A 15,760-nucleotide genomic window follows, 5' to 3' on the forward strand; every position below is an offset into this window, starting at 1 on the left:
GCTGGATGCTCTGTTTTAATCTTTACAATCCAAAGTAAACAAAGGATGGTCAAAGTGAAGAGAAATTCCCTGTGAATTCCCTGTGACTCCATAGTCTGTTTATAGTTGGTGATCATTCCATATTCCATAATTCTCTTGGTAAACAGGCACTGATTATATCTTGGTTAAGTGACAGAATGAAACATGCATCTCAATGCCTGTATTGCTAATTTAAATCCAGTTAATTACCACTGTATAAATAACATTCTATAGCAAGGTGTGCAGCCCAAGCTGTGAGGGAGAGGATGGTTTAATTATGGAGGGAAAGTGCAGCAATCATAATTGTTCTGTCCCTCTGGGTGCAACAATATCAAACTTGCCACACTTACAGGAAAGCTTTAATTAGAACTGAAATTACCTATTAGTGCTAAAACTAATTGATGTTTCCTGTTTGGCTTGCAGTGCTCTGTCCTGAAGCAGGAAAAGATGGGAATGCTGGCTGGCTTAGGGTGCTGACCCTGGGCTGACTCTGCACTGATTTTGAAGCTTCATCTTCTAGCTTTTAGTGTGTTTGGGATCATTAGACATTTTTTTCAGCAACTTTCCTTGATTTCCCAGTGTTCCCCAGAGCACCCACAGCCTGCTTTTGGTGGTTTTCTTTTCCTTGTGCAGAGTTAGGCTGGAATTTTCTTAGTAGTGCATCCTACCTACGAGCTGCCCTTCCCAGGAGAGTTGCTGCTTTAATTTGGGTGTCTCCAGAGGTGTTGAATTCCTCACCTTCAGCCACTTTCATTTTGAGGAACACACAGTTTTCCCTCAGGTCACACAATCCACTTGTCTGAGCGTTCCTGACACTCTTTTACAAAATTCCCCGTGCAAATCCTGTGCTGTCCCTGGGCTTTCTGACCTTTTACTGTGGGGGTGGTGGCTCTAAACTTTAACCTGTGTGACCCAGACTGGTTTTTCAGAGTGCAGGAGGATTCTAACACTGATTTAGCTCAGGAATGTTGTGGGAATGTAGCCCAGGACGAGCTCTGGGGCTGCTCTGTGCTGGGACAGTGAGGGCTCCTAGTGGGACCTGACCTTTACTGCAAGTGTGTGTAAGCTGTTAGGAGTCACCTAATAAGTGACCAGCTCACTGTTTTCATTAATGGTTGCTTAAACAACAGCTATTAGTGTTTAAATGCAACTTGACTTAGTTGAACACCCAAAGTTCTCTGGAAAAACCTCCCAGGATTTGTTTTTGGTTTGGTTTGGTTTGTTTGTTTTGTTTTTCAGAAGAAATCTCCAGCATCATGTTGGTATTTGTGGCACATACTCTGTTTAATCCGGATTGGATACATCAGGTACAGCAGTGGCACAAGACTCAATACTGTAAATGATATACAAGTTTCAACATATGCACTACAATTCCAAAAGAAGACAACAGGAAACTTGGTTCTTCTAGAAAGTTGTTCTCAAATGAAGCTACCTGCAGTTGTGTACAGTACAGCTCGGATCTGTCCTCTGTAAGCAAAGCCCATCCAGAGTATGAAAATAGAAAAGAATAAAGGTTGAGAGCTTCTTAGAACATAAAACTCCTAAAGAAAAACACCACTGGAATGCCATACTGGTATTTATCAAAAAAGAGACCATCACACCAGCGTGGAAGATGCTCCACTGGCCCAAGGTGGGAGCTCCCAGTTGTAGTGGCACCAGAAGGGAGAGGAGCCCTCAGTGGGGGTGGTCCCTTCCCCCCAGACAGCTGGGACTCCTGGACTAGCACTAATTTAACCCAAAAGGGAAAGGGACACGTGCACACGGATACACACAAAGGAACAGACCTGACTGAGAACACAGGAAGGGGCTTTTTCACAAGCTCTTTGTCACCTGGTCTTTTTTTTCCCCCGTTCCACCTAAAGCCTTTCTGGCACAGGTTTTGCTTCCTGAACACAAGCAGCACTTCTGGGGCGCTGGCTCCAGAATTCATTCCCATGTGGGGTTTTTGGGGGGGCTCCACTTATTGCAAGAGGAGGGGGGGTTGATTTCCCTACAGGTTGGATAATTGGCAGAGAGGTGAAGTGACTTTTTCGGGGTCTCTTCAGTGGTTCAGCAGGTCAATCAGGAGCAGAACTGCTGATGCTCTGTCTCCTGGCTCTGATCCACGTGCTCCCTGCCTTCCCTTTGCTCTTACAGTTTTTGAAGGATAAAACCATTAAGAGTGTTTATGTCAAGTGGGAAGCCTAAAAACCTGGGCTTTAAAGCCATAGATCTGCTGCAGTTGGCTCAAAGTGTTGGAGAAAAAGAAGTGGTTTAAAAGAAACTTAGTTAAGATAGACTAGATGGGTAAATTATGTGGAAAATTCACCTCAATTCAAAAGCAGAATGAAGTTTTCAGTTCAAAGCTGCTGATGTTCACAGCCATCCATTGTAACTCTGCATTTAAGTCCAACACAGAAAAACATGACAGGGTCCCAAGGGATGTTTCAGCACATGAATGAAACATGATTTGGAATTTACTGCATTTTCTTTTTACAATGCATGTAAGATACAAAATGTTTGCAACCTCTTTACCTAAAGAAGCAAAATATTTGAAGAAACTTTGCTTTCTTTAGCTGGTATTAATCTGATTTTCATGTGCACACCGTAAGCTGCCTAAACTAGAATGATAAATGCTGGGTTGCAGTTTATTATCAACAGTTTTAGGTTAAACAAGTGGCACTGATTAAATTTAGGCTTTCTGGCCAATTAAAGAAGGATGTATTTTGAATTATCCATTAACTTTATTCCACACTGAGGCCATGTGTGTTATTTAGGTTATCTTTCCCCTGAAACTTCTAACAATGGTAATTATTTAAAGGATAAAAGTAGTCTCTGGGAGAAGAATTTGCTGTAGAAAGTTTTATATTCCTCTTGTGGAAAGGAGAATAATTTAAATGGTGCAAGGGAGTATAAATGGCAGCAAGAGAGGAGAAAATAAGGAGAGAATTATGGCTGAACAGCTGGAGAAAAATCCTTGGCATTGAGGGCTATCACTCCAGAATAAGCTCCCTGGGGAAGTAGAGGAAGTCCTTGGGGAATTTTAAATCTAATCCAATCTAAATCTAAAAATAGTAGTGCCATATATCACAGTGAAGGACCCTGTGCTAGCAGAGGATAGATTAAATTTTATAATCCTTGAATTTTTGTGTGCCAAGATGTGTTATCTGTGGCCTCTTCTTTATGGGTGTCCTTAAGATTTTTAAGGAAAATGAAAGTAAAAGGTGGATTTTGGACAGAGGAGATGGAAGTCAAAGCCTACATGGGAAAGGTATTTCTCATCGTTCTCTGCCTGTTGGGTGTGACTCCTTTTTGCAGCCCAGTCCCAGGTGGGTAGAGAGGAATTCTACTGACAGAATGTGCTGAAAGTCCATGAAAATATTTGTTTTCCCTTTGAAAAAAACTTTGGAAAGGAAAGAAAATGCTCAGCAAATTTTGATATTTTTGATATTGCTCTAGGAAAGCCTGAAAAAATATAACTCCCTTCCCGTTGCCTTTTGTGCAAAGAATCCATTTTTATCCTTTTTTTTTTCCCTTTTTCTTTTTTTTAAAGATGTTTTCTATAAAAAGCAAGGAATGAGGGGAGAGGGAAAGGCTTGGACATGATCTGCCAACACACTCCTGGTGGACAGTCTGGCCAGCTGGGTTGTTTTCTAGAACCTGCCTGTTTTCCTGCATTGCTTCTCCACTCAGAGGGAGCCCACACCTGGAGAAGCCCCTTTCCATGCCTCAGGAATGACCAGGAATGCTGGGGTAGGTGCTGGTTTTTGGTTTGGGATCGATGGACGTGCCTGGCCCTGGAACAGGGAGGGAGATGCTGGTAAGGCTGGGCAGAACTGGGGCTGCTGGGGACAACAATCCACACCCTCCAGGAAAAGTCCTGGCTGAGGAATATTCGGGATTGGCTTGGCCTTATCTCAGCCATGGTTTATAAGTTGCTATCTGAAGATTGGGAAGATCTCTGTGGTTTAGGGAGGCTGATTTGCCTCCCTTTATTGTGGGAATCAGTGGCCGCAGGGCCATTCCCGGGCTTTGCTCTGCCGAGGTTTTTCCCTTTATCCCTGTTTTCCTTCCAGGGATGCTCAGTTACGCCCTTCCATCTGCATCCCTGTCCCTGGTCTCCCCACAAGGATGTGGCTGTTTTGGGGCAGTGCAGGGAGGGGTTTTACAGCACATTTCCAAGTGCTCTGGGAAGCCTCACTCGGGCGGCTTCAGTTCCGGGGATAAGGGGAGCTGTTGCCTCCACTGAAAATATCTTTAGCCCTGTTCCTCTAGGTCAGACTCCCCTCATTTTGCCTGGTTTTAGGCTCTGAGAGTCTGTGCTGAGGAACTGGCTGTGTGGGGCAGCACCTGCTCCGTTCATGGCAGGAGAGGCAAACCACGGATTTCTGAGCAGGGATAACAATTCCTCTTCCATGGGAGAGAGCAGAGGCCGTGGCTGCCTTGACAAGCTGAGCCCAGGCAGCCACCCAGAAACCCCTAGGGCTGGCTTTCCTCCTTACTTTTAATTTCTCCCCTTAAAAATGTTGGATTTTATATTATTTTTTCCTCCAAAGGCCTTTTGATGGATAGCAATTAAAAGCATCAGGAGTGCTCTGGCCGAGGGCTGCTACAATGGTTATTTACAGATAAAGAGACGGGTGCAGAGAGATGATAAATCCATGATAAATTAGGAATAAGAAAGGCAGCACCAAGAAGCCACGTTGAATCCCTGATTCTCTGTGATTTTTTCATTCCTGTCAGCACATTTCACCCTCACTCTGTGCCAGTGTAAATGAGGCTGCAAGGTGGGAGGGAGGTTGGTGGAGAGCAAGGCCTCTGATCTACAAGGGTGAGGGTGTTCAGACAGGGAGCAGATGATGACAGTTAATGGAATTAAAGCAAAGATTAAATTAAAACATCGAGAAAAAAACCCTCAATAATGGTAAGATTAACTGCAGCACAACCTCCTACAGGAAGCAGCAAAAGGCAGAGCGTTTTAATCATTAAAAACAGGGCTAAACATAGTTTTGGGGTAACATATTGCAGCACTGGGATAAATGAGTAGAAGCTGGAGGCTTAGCCATGGTTCCAGTATTCCTGGGATGTTGTAGGATTCTAAGGAGGGCATTGGGTTAATGCATCAGCCATCAAGTCCACTCTCCAGACAAGCAGCAGTGCTACCAAAGCAGGTTGTCAGCTCCTATGTGTAAGTCAGCAAGGGAGGTCTATTAATTATCTATACATGTGTGTGTGTGTGTGGTTATTTATGTGTGGAGGTGTATGTGGCTATTAATATTACATCAGGATAGGTTGGGGCAGGTGTTAAAGAAAAAGGTCATCCCTTTGCTGAATCAGCCTCAGACGTGCTTTGAGTTGTTGTTTTAACTGTGGTGGTGGTGAAATCCCTGCTCAGAACAGGACACTGGTTGTCTTTCCTTGTTCCCTACAAGCTGCTGGGGAGGAGGGGGGTGGTGCATCCCCTTTTGTGGGGTCACTGAAGAGGTTTGTGCATGACCAGGGGAATCAAACGAGTGGGAAGGCAGGTGATGATGTTCCTCACTCTGCCCTTCCTGGATCACACCTGTAAGAGGGGATCCCCTGGAAATGGGAGGAAAAAATTGCTCATACAGGAGGGGCAAAACCAGTTGCTTTTCAGGTCTGTGTGTTCTCTCACAATAAATCATTCCTAGGAGGATCTCAGGGGGTAGGACTGGCCACAGCTTGGTCAGCAGTGGGAGCTGCTTGGCAGTACCAGCCGGTGTTCTTCAGTTTTTGGTTGATTTAGAAGTACAGGAGTAGACTTTTCCCAAACTGAGTGTAGGGCTCTGAAAAGAAAATGCTGTCTGTGCCAGATGTTATTAGATGTTTTCCCCACTCCAGTACTGCTCCCCCTTCTCAAGCAGATCCTGTGCTGGGCCTGGAGAACTAAAATTGCTCATCTAGTCTATCCCCAAAATCAACGCAACCCAGAAGCCACTGATGAGACAACTGGAGCCCTAAGACTGTGAAAAAGCCAAATACCTCTCTGTCCATGCAAGATATTTGGCTCTGGGGTTAATTGTTATCAAGTATAAATCCAGACATTATTTGGCTACTATTTACAATGGGTTGGACGTCCAGTGCTAGCAAAGGAATTTCTACATAGAAACCAAAACTTAAAAAGCATGGGCATACATTACAAGAAACCTCTGTTAGACTTATGAATGCTCGATGCAGTTGAGTTCAGTGCTTCCATTCTTTGCCATTTGTGTGTACAGTATTAAAAAAGAATCCTACCTTTTTTTTTTTTTTAAATCCTTTTTAAAAATACAGAACCGTAGTCTAGTCACACTCTTACAAGTAAGTGATAACAAAAATAGAAAGCAGATACCCATGTGGGACTAAAACTCTACTAAAGCCTGTCTTTTTTTTTTTTGTTTGTTTGTTCTGTTTTCTTTTTTTTTGTTTGTTTCTTTGTTGTTTGTTTAGTTTTTCTCCACAAATATGTTTTCACAGACAATAAGTAGCAGACAAACACACTGTTTGCAATTGCACTGTATTGACTTAAAAGGCGGGTACAAAATTGTCTAAATAAAGAAATGCCATCCAAGGTGAGAGAGGGGTGTGTGTGTGTGGGTGTGTGTGTGCTGACACATGCTTGTGTTTCCCAATCATGGGAACGTGCTCTGCCCTTTGGAATTCAGTGTTTTCCTGCTGCACACTCACACACACACACACACAGAGGGATGGAGAGAGATCTCTGTGACAGGTGGCTTCTTTTGCCTAAATCTTTTCCTATAAAAGAAAAGAAAAAAAAAAAAAAAGAAAAACGAGAAATGTGAAATTTTGGTTGGTTTAAAGGTTCTGCTCCATGAAGAAGAAACAAACGAACGAGGAAAAAAAAAAAAAAAGAATAATTCACAAAATCCATTGTTTTTCACCTTTTCAGTCATTTCCTCATGAATAAATATTATCCATTTAAAAACCTTTAAAAAGGTGCTGCGATACACAGTGTTATATTTCCGTTTGCTTTATTGACTCTCTCGTTGCCACGACGGTTCTTTCCCCTCCAGCGCCTCCTCCACAGGTTGGTTTGTTTTTCTTTTTTTTTGCCCGGTTTTACCGCGGCACAAACACGCTCTCCAGGCGGTTTTTTTGTTTGTTTTTTTTTCTTTTTTTTTTCCTCCGACCACCCTCTTTCCTCTCCTTCCTCAGTCCCTGTCCGAAGGGAGCTGCCTCCGTGGGATCTCCACCGGGAATCCGCTCACACAACGTCGGGGCTGGTCCATCCAGGCACAAATTGCAGCAAGAAAGGAGCGCGGAGGGGTGGAGGGCGAGGGGGCCGCTGGTCTTCCAGCCTCCTCCTGACACCGTCTTACAAGGCAGAGACCTTGACGATGTTGGCCGTGGTGGTGGTGGTGGTGGTGGGAATGTTCGTGGAGTGCCCGGGGCTGCCGGGGCTGGGTCTGCTCTCGCCCTCGGGCGTGAGGGCGGGCGGGGTGGGGATGCTGATGATGGCTGTGGTGATCTGGGCAGCTTTGCAGTTCGGTCTCAGCCCGTCGTCTGACTTCATGTTGAGGCTGGAACGACTAGAAAACAAATTTAGTGCTTGGCTTGGTTTGTTTCTTTTTGGTTTGCTTTGTTTTGTTTTCTTTTTTTGACACCAGATTGCTGCGAAGGGGTGAAATATCCTGAAATATTCAGAAGACTCCGCCGAAACGGTCCCTCCCCACCCCGCTCCTGCAAGAAATCGTTTGTGTCTGCCCGGATGACACTAAGCTTTGGTAATATCCCCCTCGGTTAGGAAACAGCTTTCCACAGGGCAAATTGCTCTGTTTCCATTTCCTTCTTGCATAATTGTAGTTTATTTAAGAGGACATCTAAATACACTGCCCCGTGTACTGCATCTTTTCAGAGCACAGGTAGTTCTTTCTGAGGAAGATGTTGTCTTCCTTGCATTTCAAATACCTCTTTCAAATTCACTGTCCCTTGATCTTTTCTATTTTTTTTTTCCCCCTCCTCTCTCTGCAGTAGTCTCAAGGATCTGGCAGCTGGGAGCATTCTTATTAGATCTGCATCAATTGCATCCTATAATTAATTACAGCGGGAAAATGATAGGTTGGTTTCTGTGCATCTGCACAGCTACAGGAGTCTGCTATTACCAACCCAACATGTTCATTTTAAACACAAGGTCTGTCCTTGCCGAGTGTAAAGCTCCCAGTTGGAAAGCTCTGGCTGTTGTTATCTCAGACTGACTCACCCAGGGGACGGGTTTTTGATCTCTCAAGGATCCCAAGAACAGCAGAACTCATTCTGCCCCCTCGATGCCTCGGGCACAAGGTGAGAGTGGGGCAGTTTTAGGGCCTGGGTGGTTGTGCCAGTGGTAACCAGTACCCCCAGTTAGTTGCATTCCACATGAAAAACAAAACCTTTTTTTTTCCTCTCTCTCTCTCTCTCCATTCTTCCACAGTTTGGTAAGCAAGTGAAATAAGTGTTGACATTTAAAAATATCACAGGCATCTGATTTAGCACCCACTGAAATAGGCAGAATAGTTGACATTCCACGAAATTACTGCTTCAGGTGCTGGTTTAAAATATTGTCATACTGCAAGTGAAATAGCTGGAGACTTGTTTTGTGCTTATTCATTCATAATTCATGCTCTGAAATGCCCTTCTGGCACAAAGTAATCGCTTGCTGCCCTCAAGGCAGCTTTGTTTCAGTTTCTACATCCCTTGGATAGAAGTGGGGAGAAGAAGAATGGGAAGTTCAAAACCAGCCCCAGTGCACAAGAAACTTAATGGGCTGAGGGGGATTTAGAAAGTAATTTAATGTTTGCAAGAATGTTACGGTGAATAAATGATTTTTTCCCAGCAAGTTATGCATAAAATGGAATTTTCAAAGTTTTCCGTTCAGGGACAATTCACCTGTGTCATTTATGGCTTTTTAGGTGGGGGCTACTAAGACAGCACTGTGAAATTCCTCCTTATTTGTTTCCCAGTGATGCTTAGAGTTGCAATTTAGACTGTTGGACAATGAAAATCAGTGGAGTGAGTGTCCCTGGGGGGCCACGTCAGTGTGTGCAGCTCCCTAACAGCGTTTGCTGACAGGCACTATTAGCCCATTGGTTTTGCCTGCTCCCAGGAAAGGTTTGGAAGTGCTAGGCCATCTGGGAGGTGGGCTGGGAGGTGGTCCTGGGGCGGATTTGGAGCTGCTCCTGCCTGTGCCATGAGAACTCCCTGGGCAGGTGTCACTTGGAATTCATACTTCTGTATCCAATCTGGCCAGAGAAGGATCACAGAATATCCTGAGCTGGAAAGGACCCACAAGGACTGAGTCCAACTCCTGGCCCTGCGAAGGACCAAAATCCCACCCGGTCCCTGGGAGTGTTGTCCAAACCCTCCTGGAGCTCTGGCAGCCTTGGGGCTGTGCCCACTGCCCTGGGGAGCCTGTTCAGTGCCCAACCACCCTCTGGGGAAAGAACCTTCTCCTAACATCCAGCCCAAGAGCTGCACTGGAGTCTGGCTTGGACCTGGTTCTTCCCGGAGCAGCTTGGAGCCATTCATCACTAGAAGGGGGGAACCGAAAACGCTGCCAGCACCACCCCCTTCCCCCTGGCTGGAGAAGAGTCCTGCAGGTGGATGATGCCCCTGTACCTGGTGGTGAGGGAGGGCTGCTCGCTGCACTGGATGTGGATGGTGCTGAGCTCCTGCATGCTCCGCAGGCGCGTGGCCGGGACGCTGGAGTTGGGCAGGTGAGTGGTCTTCTTGTTGCGGCGGGAGCAGCAGGAGGTGGTCAGGCCGTGGTGGCTGGACAGGGAGGGGCTCCGGGAGGAAGGGTAGTTCTGCATCGAGCTCTCCATGCAGTTCTGCTCGAACATCTGCTCATCTATGAACTCGTGGTTCTGGCGGGATGGGGGGGGGAAAGGACAGGGTTGTCACTCTCTGGTGGCACCGACAGCTTTGGCCCAACAGCGCTTTGTGTGCAACGGCAGCTTTGGCTGGGCTGGTGGTGGTGGGGGGAGTGTCAGCTCCTGGGCTCTCTGCCCCTGTGCCTGGAAATATCTGCACTGGGCAGGTCTTTGAAAGATCTTAAAATGATCTTTAAAAAGGTCTTAAAATGATTCTGCCCTCACTGCAACCACAAGGAGATTTGGCTCTCCTGTGTCTGTAGGGGAAGAAGAGGAGCTGTTGCAGTGAGAAAAGCACAGGAGTATGTCAGTGCTGCCTTGCTTACACAGTCTGAGGTGGTTAACCTCTTGTGGTTGAATTTCCTTCCATTTTTGTGTCTGGATTCCAGAAGTGCCTTCAAAAATCCTGGAATGACACATGGAGGGGTTCATGCCCCCCCCCTTTTTTTTTTTTTATGCCTAAGACAGGAGAGTGTTTTATTTGGATGCCCACCTGGACATAAAACTTAATTGCAGGATGTGTCTTGGATTGGCTGTTGGGTTCAAAGCATCCCTGCAGTGCCTTGGGTGAATGGAATAAACGTGGCAGGTGAGAGTGGGAAGTGTGTAGGGAAAGGAAATTCAGAAAGCTGAATCTGGAAAGAGCTATTTTGCTGAGGAACAAAAATCCTGGAAGAAAGAACTCGTGTGTGTGTGTGTACACGAACACCCAGTTAGTTCTAGAGAACAGACTTTATCCAGTCCCTAAAAAGGATGGGAAACAAAAGCAACCATGCTGAAGGCAGCCATCAGATTCCATCAGAACAACTAACAACTCTCACAGGAAACAAGAGCACTGGAGAACCAAGGGGAGCCACGTGCACAAACTCCCAAGTACAAGACCAAGAACGAGAAAACCAGCAAACACTGTCGAGACAATGTCACAGAGACCATAGAGAAAACAGATCGAATTAAAAAGGAAATACCTTGATGGTGGAAGCTCGTACAGATAACAGGGGATCATCCACAAGATAGGACAATCCCTATGGGACAACATGCCAACAAAAGATAAAAACACAATTGATTGTCCATTCCAGCATTCAGAAGTTTACTCCCAGCACTGCATCTCTTGCCTCAGCATTCCAGCTCACTCAAGTTTGAATGGGCAACAGGACCTTCTCTGCACCAAACCTTGCCTGAATCAGACCCCTTCGTTCCTTCCTTCTCGAGCTTTTGAATGTTGTGTTCTTGGAAACAGAACAAAACCCACCACAACGTTATTGCTTTGATCTTTTGAGAGCTGAAGGTGAAGGAAAACAAACTTTCAGCTGCTGATTCACAAGCCAAGAACTGGAATTGCTTTGCCAGTGGGTGTGGGGTTTGATCACACTCTGTGAAAACACAGGAGAAAGGTTTGGGTTGGAGGACTGAATTCGAGGCACTCGGAGAAAACATGGCCTGTGAATGTCCATGCTCAGTCCGGGAGTTGGAATGAGAGGCAAAACCTCCTTTTGTCTGAACAAACTCCATCTGTTGTGTTAATATGACAAAGTAATCTCTGTTGTGGCAGCTACAAGTGCTCCAGGGTCACTTTGTCACCTGACACAGCAGATTTGTGAGCCATTCACAGCCATTCAGCTGTGAGTGTGTGCTGGTGACAACCCAGACACAGTGTCAATAAATAATGTACTTTGAGAGTCCTCTCTAGTTTAAGGGAAGGTGAATTGCCCATTGAAACGAGTTTGCAACCATGGTACATTCCTCATTCCATTCCTGCGACCTGGTCACAAAATGACTCTTCAGTGCTTAAAAATGCTTTTACTACGATTTCAATTTCGGGGTGGGGGGTGTTTAATAGATTATGTGAGCTACAGAATTTCCACACAAACCCATTGAACTGTTTGGATTGATAATTCCAGGCCAGAATCCAAACTTGCTGTGTGATTTGGTGCTGCATCATGGTAATAACCGGCTGAAAATTGCAGGGGGAAAACACATTAAATGTTGTGCAGATTCTCTCTCTGGGTTTTAATCAAAATCCAAGTATGGCTCTTACTGCCATTCTCTGCTGAAAAGAGCAGCATTTGGAACATTTTCAAGGCCTGGGACTCACTGTCTGAGCAGGTTTGTGTGCTGGAGGCAACCAAACCTTTGTTAGGCTGATCCAGCCAGGTATTAGGGTACAAATTACCCTGCATCCCCAAATTAGGGTCCGCTTTGGCCACGGAGCTTGCAGCGCTCACCGGCTCATTAATAACAGAGCAGCTCCTGCAGAGCCCTGGGAGGTTCACCTGCCCTGTGCAGAGGCCAGAATTTCTAAAAGCCTTTATAAAATCGGGCCTTGCAAGGGCAGACCCCGCAGGCAGGGCTGTCAGCTCCTGTTTGCTTCACCCAGTTTTGCTCAAAGTTCTCAGATGGAAGTGGTTTGTTTTTTTTTTTTTGGTGGAACACGGGTCGTAGCCGTGAAGGTTTCAGGCAGAAAGTTCCAAACTGAAGAGTCAGGCTGTGAAATATCTGCTGGTTTATGTAACATCCAAAAACTGGTCGAAATAAAGGCACGATGAGGTCTTATAAAACAAACTCGATAGTCATTGATACAGGAAGAATCAGATCACTGTCCTTGGTGACCTTTAGAGCTCGTTGGGCTCAGAGGTCACTAGAATTAATCAGCACCTTCTTCCAGTGTATCTCTGAGGCCTAAGTGGTGTTATTCCAGCACAAACCAAACTATGGAAGTGAAGGTGATTTATCTAAAAGAAAGCTCTGGCAAGTCAGAAACCAAAAGTACATTTGATGATGGATGCAGATAGAAAAAGGCATGAATATTTCAAGTGTTAACCTCGCTTCATTCGCTCTAGAATGAATCATGGTATAGATAATGTGTTCCTTTACTGCAGAACCTTTTATATAAACCTGGAAGCAAAACATATGTATCAAATAAACATCTGAAACGTTCCCAGAGACTTCTGCATACACAATCACTTAATAATAAAAAACAAAGCTCTCACTGCCAACACCTTGCATGATGCAAACAGAAAAGTCATGCTGTAGAAACTGCTTGGCTGGCTTTGAGATAAATTACCTGCCCTTGTAACCAGACTGAAATGAGAAAAGATATGTGCAACCTTTAAACCCATTAATAGAGTTCATCTGCTCTGAGCCATCTCATGGGCTAAAGGTTATTTTCTTTCCAGCCTGCTGGCACTGGTGACCAGCTTGTGGTTTGGAGTCACCACCAGCATCTTCTTCCTCTTTAAGGCAGCAGAACTGTCCTTAATTGCTAATTGGCACAAATGATGGGTGGATGTGATGTGTGACTGACAGCACAGGACAAATGCAGGTTAGTTCTCTTTCAGAAAACACTGAAGAAATTAAACTCATTGTTTCTGAGATCTCCCTAATTCTGTGCTGAAAACTTATTTTGCCTTCAGGTGGCCTTGACTGAGCAACCTGCTGCTGACTTTGTGCAGGTGTAGGTGGCTGGGGAGCAGCAGATAACCTCACCTTCATCCCTTTGCACAGGGATTGGTTTTATTATTTTAAGGAGACAATGAAGTAGAAGTGCTTTTAACCCACTGCAGGACGTCAGGAGCTTTAGTACCAGCCCCTCTGGCACTGGTGGGGATGTGCTGGGTGTGTCTGAGCAAGGGCCACCTCAGAGCATCCCGTGGGCACACCTTGGCCACGGGAAGCCCGTGCCAGACCTGGGCGCTGTGGAAGGATGGTGTTGGTACTTACGGTTGTTTTTTCCAGGCAGTGCAGCAGATGGTGGTGTTGGCTTTCGATTAAGGAGGTGCCTTTAGTCATGTGCTGTTCCTCTTCGGTGGATCCCTGAATAGCCACAAAAAAGAAAGGGGTGGTGGTGGTGGGGGGAACAAAACCCAAACCAGGTGTAAAACCATGAAAACAAACAGAAATAAGAGTTGCATCACGAGCTTTCACGGGGGTGAAGATAACACTTTGTGTTGCCAGCTCCCAGGTTTTTCTCCTGGCTCTTAGGAGGTTTCCTCTTTTTTCCTTAATGATTTGGGTTGTAAACTGTAGGTGAGGGGCTCAGCTTGGATTCCAAACCTGTGTGTTTCCAGGTATTCCATAGCTGGGGAGGAGATGTGGGAAGGACTGCTGACACATGATGTCAGGGCTCAGGAGCCAGAATGGTAAAGAGAAAAAGGACCTGTGCCGTTGTATTTTTCCAAAATGCATTAAGACTCCTGAGCTTGACGTGACCTTTGAATGCCAGCAGACGTACCCTGAACCCCGGGCTGTGTTGGGAGACAAAACACAACCTGTCCTGCCTTCTCTGAGCTAAAGCCTGGCTCTGCCTGACCTTCAGGGCTGTGCAGTGCTGGGCCCCTTGGAACTTGGGTGTTTTATTTGCCAAACCCTCCTGAGTCACAGCTGCACTGCTGGAGCAGAGAATCTGAACCTGAGGGGCTCGATCTGCTGGAAGCCTCTGAAACAGAGGTGGATGAGAGGTTGGGAGCCTGAGTCCAGCAGTGTTTAGCTCACACAGAAAGCTTTGTCTCCAGCACTCATCAAAACAGCAATAGCCCAATTTAGTTAACTTGGATGTGAGAGGAGAAAGCCAGTACTCTCTATTTTTGATTTCTGCCCTGGATCAGTGAGCCAGATGCTTATGTTTCTCAAACATGTTACTTCCCCTGTGATCTGATGGTCAGATCCACCTCAGACATGAAAGGAAAAGCAGCAGTTGGGGTTGTCTTGAGAGTTTCTGTGCTATGGGAGAGCCAGGAGTATTTTTCTCCCTTATTCTGTTGTGTGGTGGCAGATTTTTAAGGATATTCTCTTACTACTACTACTTAAGTTCCTGGTCTCGAAACTCACTGTGATTTCATCCCACTTTAATCTGTGCTGTGTCTTTGAGGACTGGCGTTTTCAAAGACAATTTGTGTGCATTAAAACAGCTATTAGGTGTTGTAAAACGTTTTCCCCCTTTTCCACAAGTGATGGGTGCCTGGTGTTTTGTGTGATGCCTAAACCCTAAAGTCAGAAAGGGATGTTCACGGCTTGAATCTCTGCCCAGGCACGAACCAGCAATATCTGACTGTTCAGGGGAGGAAATGGGTGGGATGGGAGGCACGGCAGAATAACTTGTCAGAAGTGCCAAGGCATTGCCTGTTGCTCCCAGGGGGGTCAAATTCATCTCTGGTTGAAGCATTGCATTTAAACACACCCCTGTGTCCCAGTGATTCACTGCAAATGCCTCTCCTGGATGCCATTTCCAGGCTGGTGCTGTGATCCTTAAGTGAAGGAATAACTCTGTCTCTGACAGATGCCAAAACACAGCTGAAGTGGTACATTAAGGAAGCTGACTTACTGTACACAGAATTCATAGATTCCTGGGGGAATGCATCTTAGGCAGGTTATGGGTTTTGGTTTTTTTTTTTTTTTTTGGTTGCTGTTGTTTTGGAAGATGAGCATTCCCAGGAGTATTTTTAGAAGTGGCCCAAAAGGAACAAAAAAAAAGATCAGTTCCATTTTTCTTACTAACAATCCTCCTGGTGAGGTAACACACCCAGCAGGCCCTGTTGGTACCTGCTGAGATCACTGACTCCACTGGAGTCTGGGTTGGAATATTTCCCATGGAGGTCCTTGGCAACCCTAAAGCAGATAGGATGCTGCACTAAAACACTGGAAAAGGAGAGAGGAAGAGCATATATTGCAAAACAGCATCTTTTTTTTATGAGGATTTGCTTGGGAGGAAATCTAAATGGGATCTGAGAGCAAAGATAGAGCTTTGATACCTCTGGCAGGAGACTTGAGCCAATTGTTGAATGTTACAGCTCAGCCTCTCCCTGTGCCTTCCATCCCAAGGCTGGGATGGAAAGGCTGTGACCAGGAATAAGGTGGAATATCAGAGATTGTACCTTATCTTCCTTTTGGGTATTTTTTTT

General features: G+C 45.6%; 1 protein-coding gene across 5 annotated transcripts in view; it reads right to left on the reverse strand.

Moving 5' to 3' along the window:
* Positions 1-1,277: 1,277 nt before the first annotated feature.
* Positions 1,278-15,760, reverse strand: part of KCND3 (potassium voltage-gated channel subfamily D member 3) — a 119,625-nt gene continuing 105,142 nt past the window's right edge. For 4 of the 5 annotated variants that reach the window (XM_050326698.1, XM_050326697.1, XM_050326699.1 and 1 more), the window contains 4 exons: positions 13,584-13,676; positions 10,832-10,888; positions 9,613-9,860; positions 1,278-7,547 (listed from right to left, as the gene is read on the reverse strand). In XM_050326698.1, the coding sequence (XP_050182655.1) occupies positions 7,334-7,547; positions 9,613-9,860; positions 10,832-10,888; positions 13,584-13,676 (612 nt within the window). In that variant the 3' untranslated portion in view covers positions 1,278-7,333. The remainder of the gene's footprint in view (positions 7,548-9,612; positions 9,861-10,831; positions 10,889-13,583; positions 13,677-15,760) is intronic. The other variant, XM_050326700.1, reaches the window with a different exon arrangement.

The sequence above is a fragment of the Myiozetetes cayanensis genome, unplaced genomic scaffold, assembly GCF_022539395.1.
Source record: "Myiozetetes cayanensis isolate MyiCay16 unplaced genomic scaffold, myiCay2020 scf32, whole genome shotgun sequence".
In the NCBI taxonomy this organism is placed as follows: domain Eukaryota; kingdom Metazoa; phylum Chordata; class Aves; order Passeriformes; family Tyrannidae; genus Myiozetetes; species Myiozetetes cayanensis.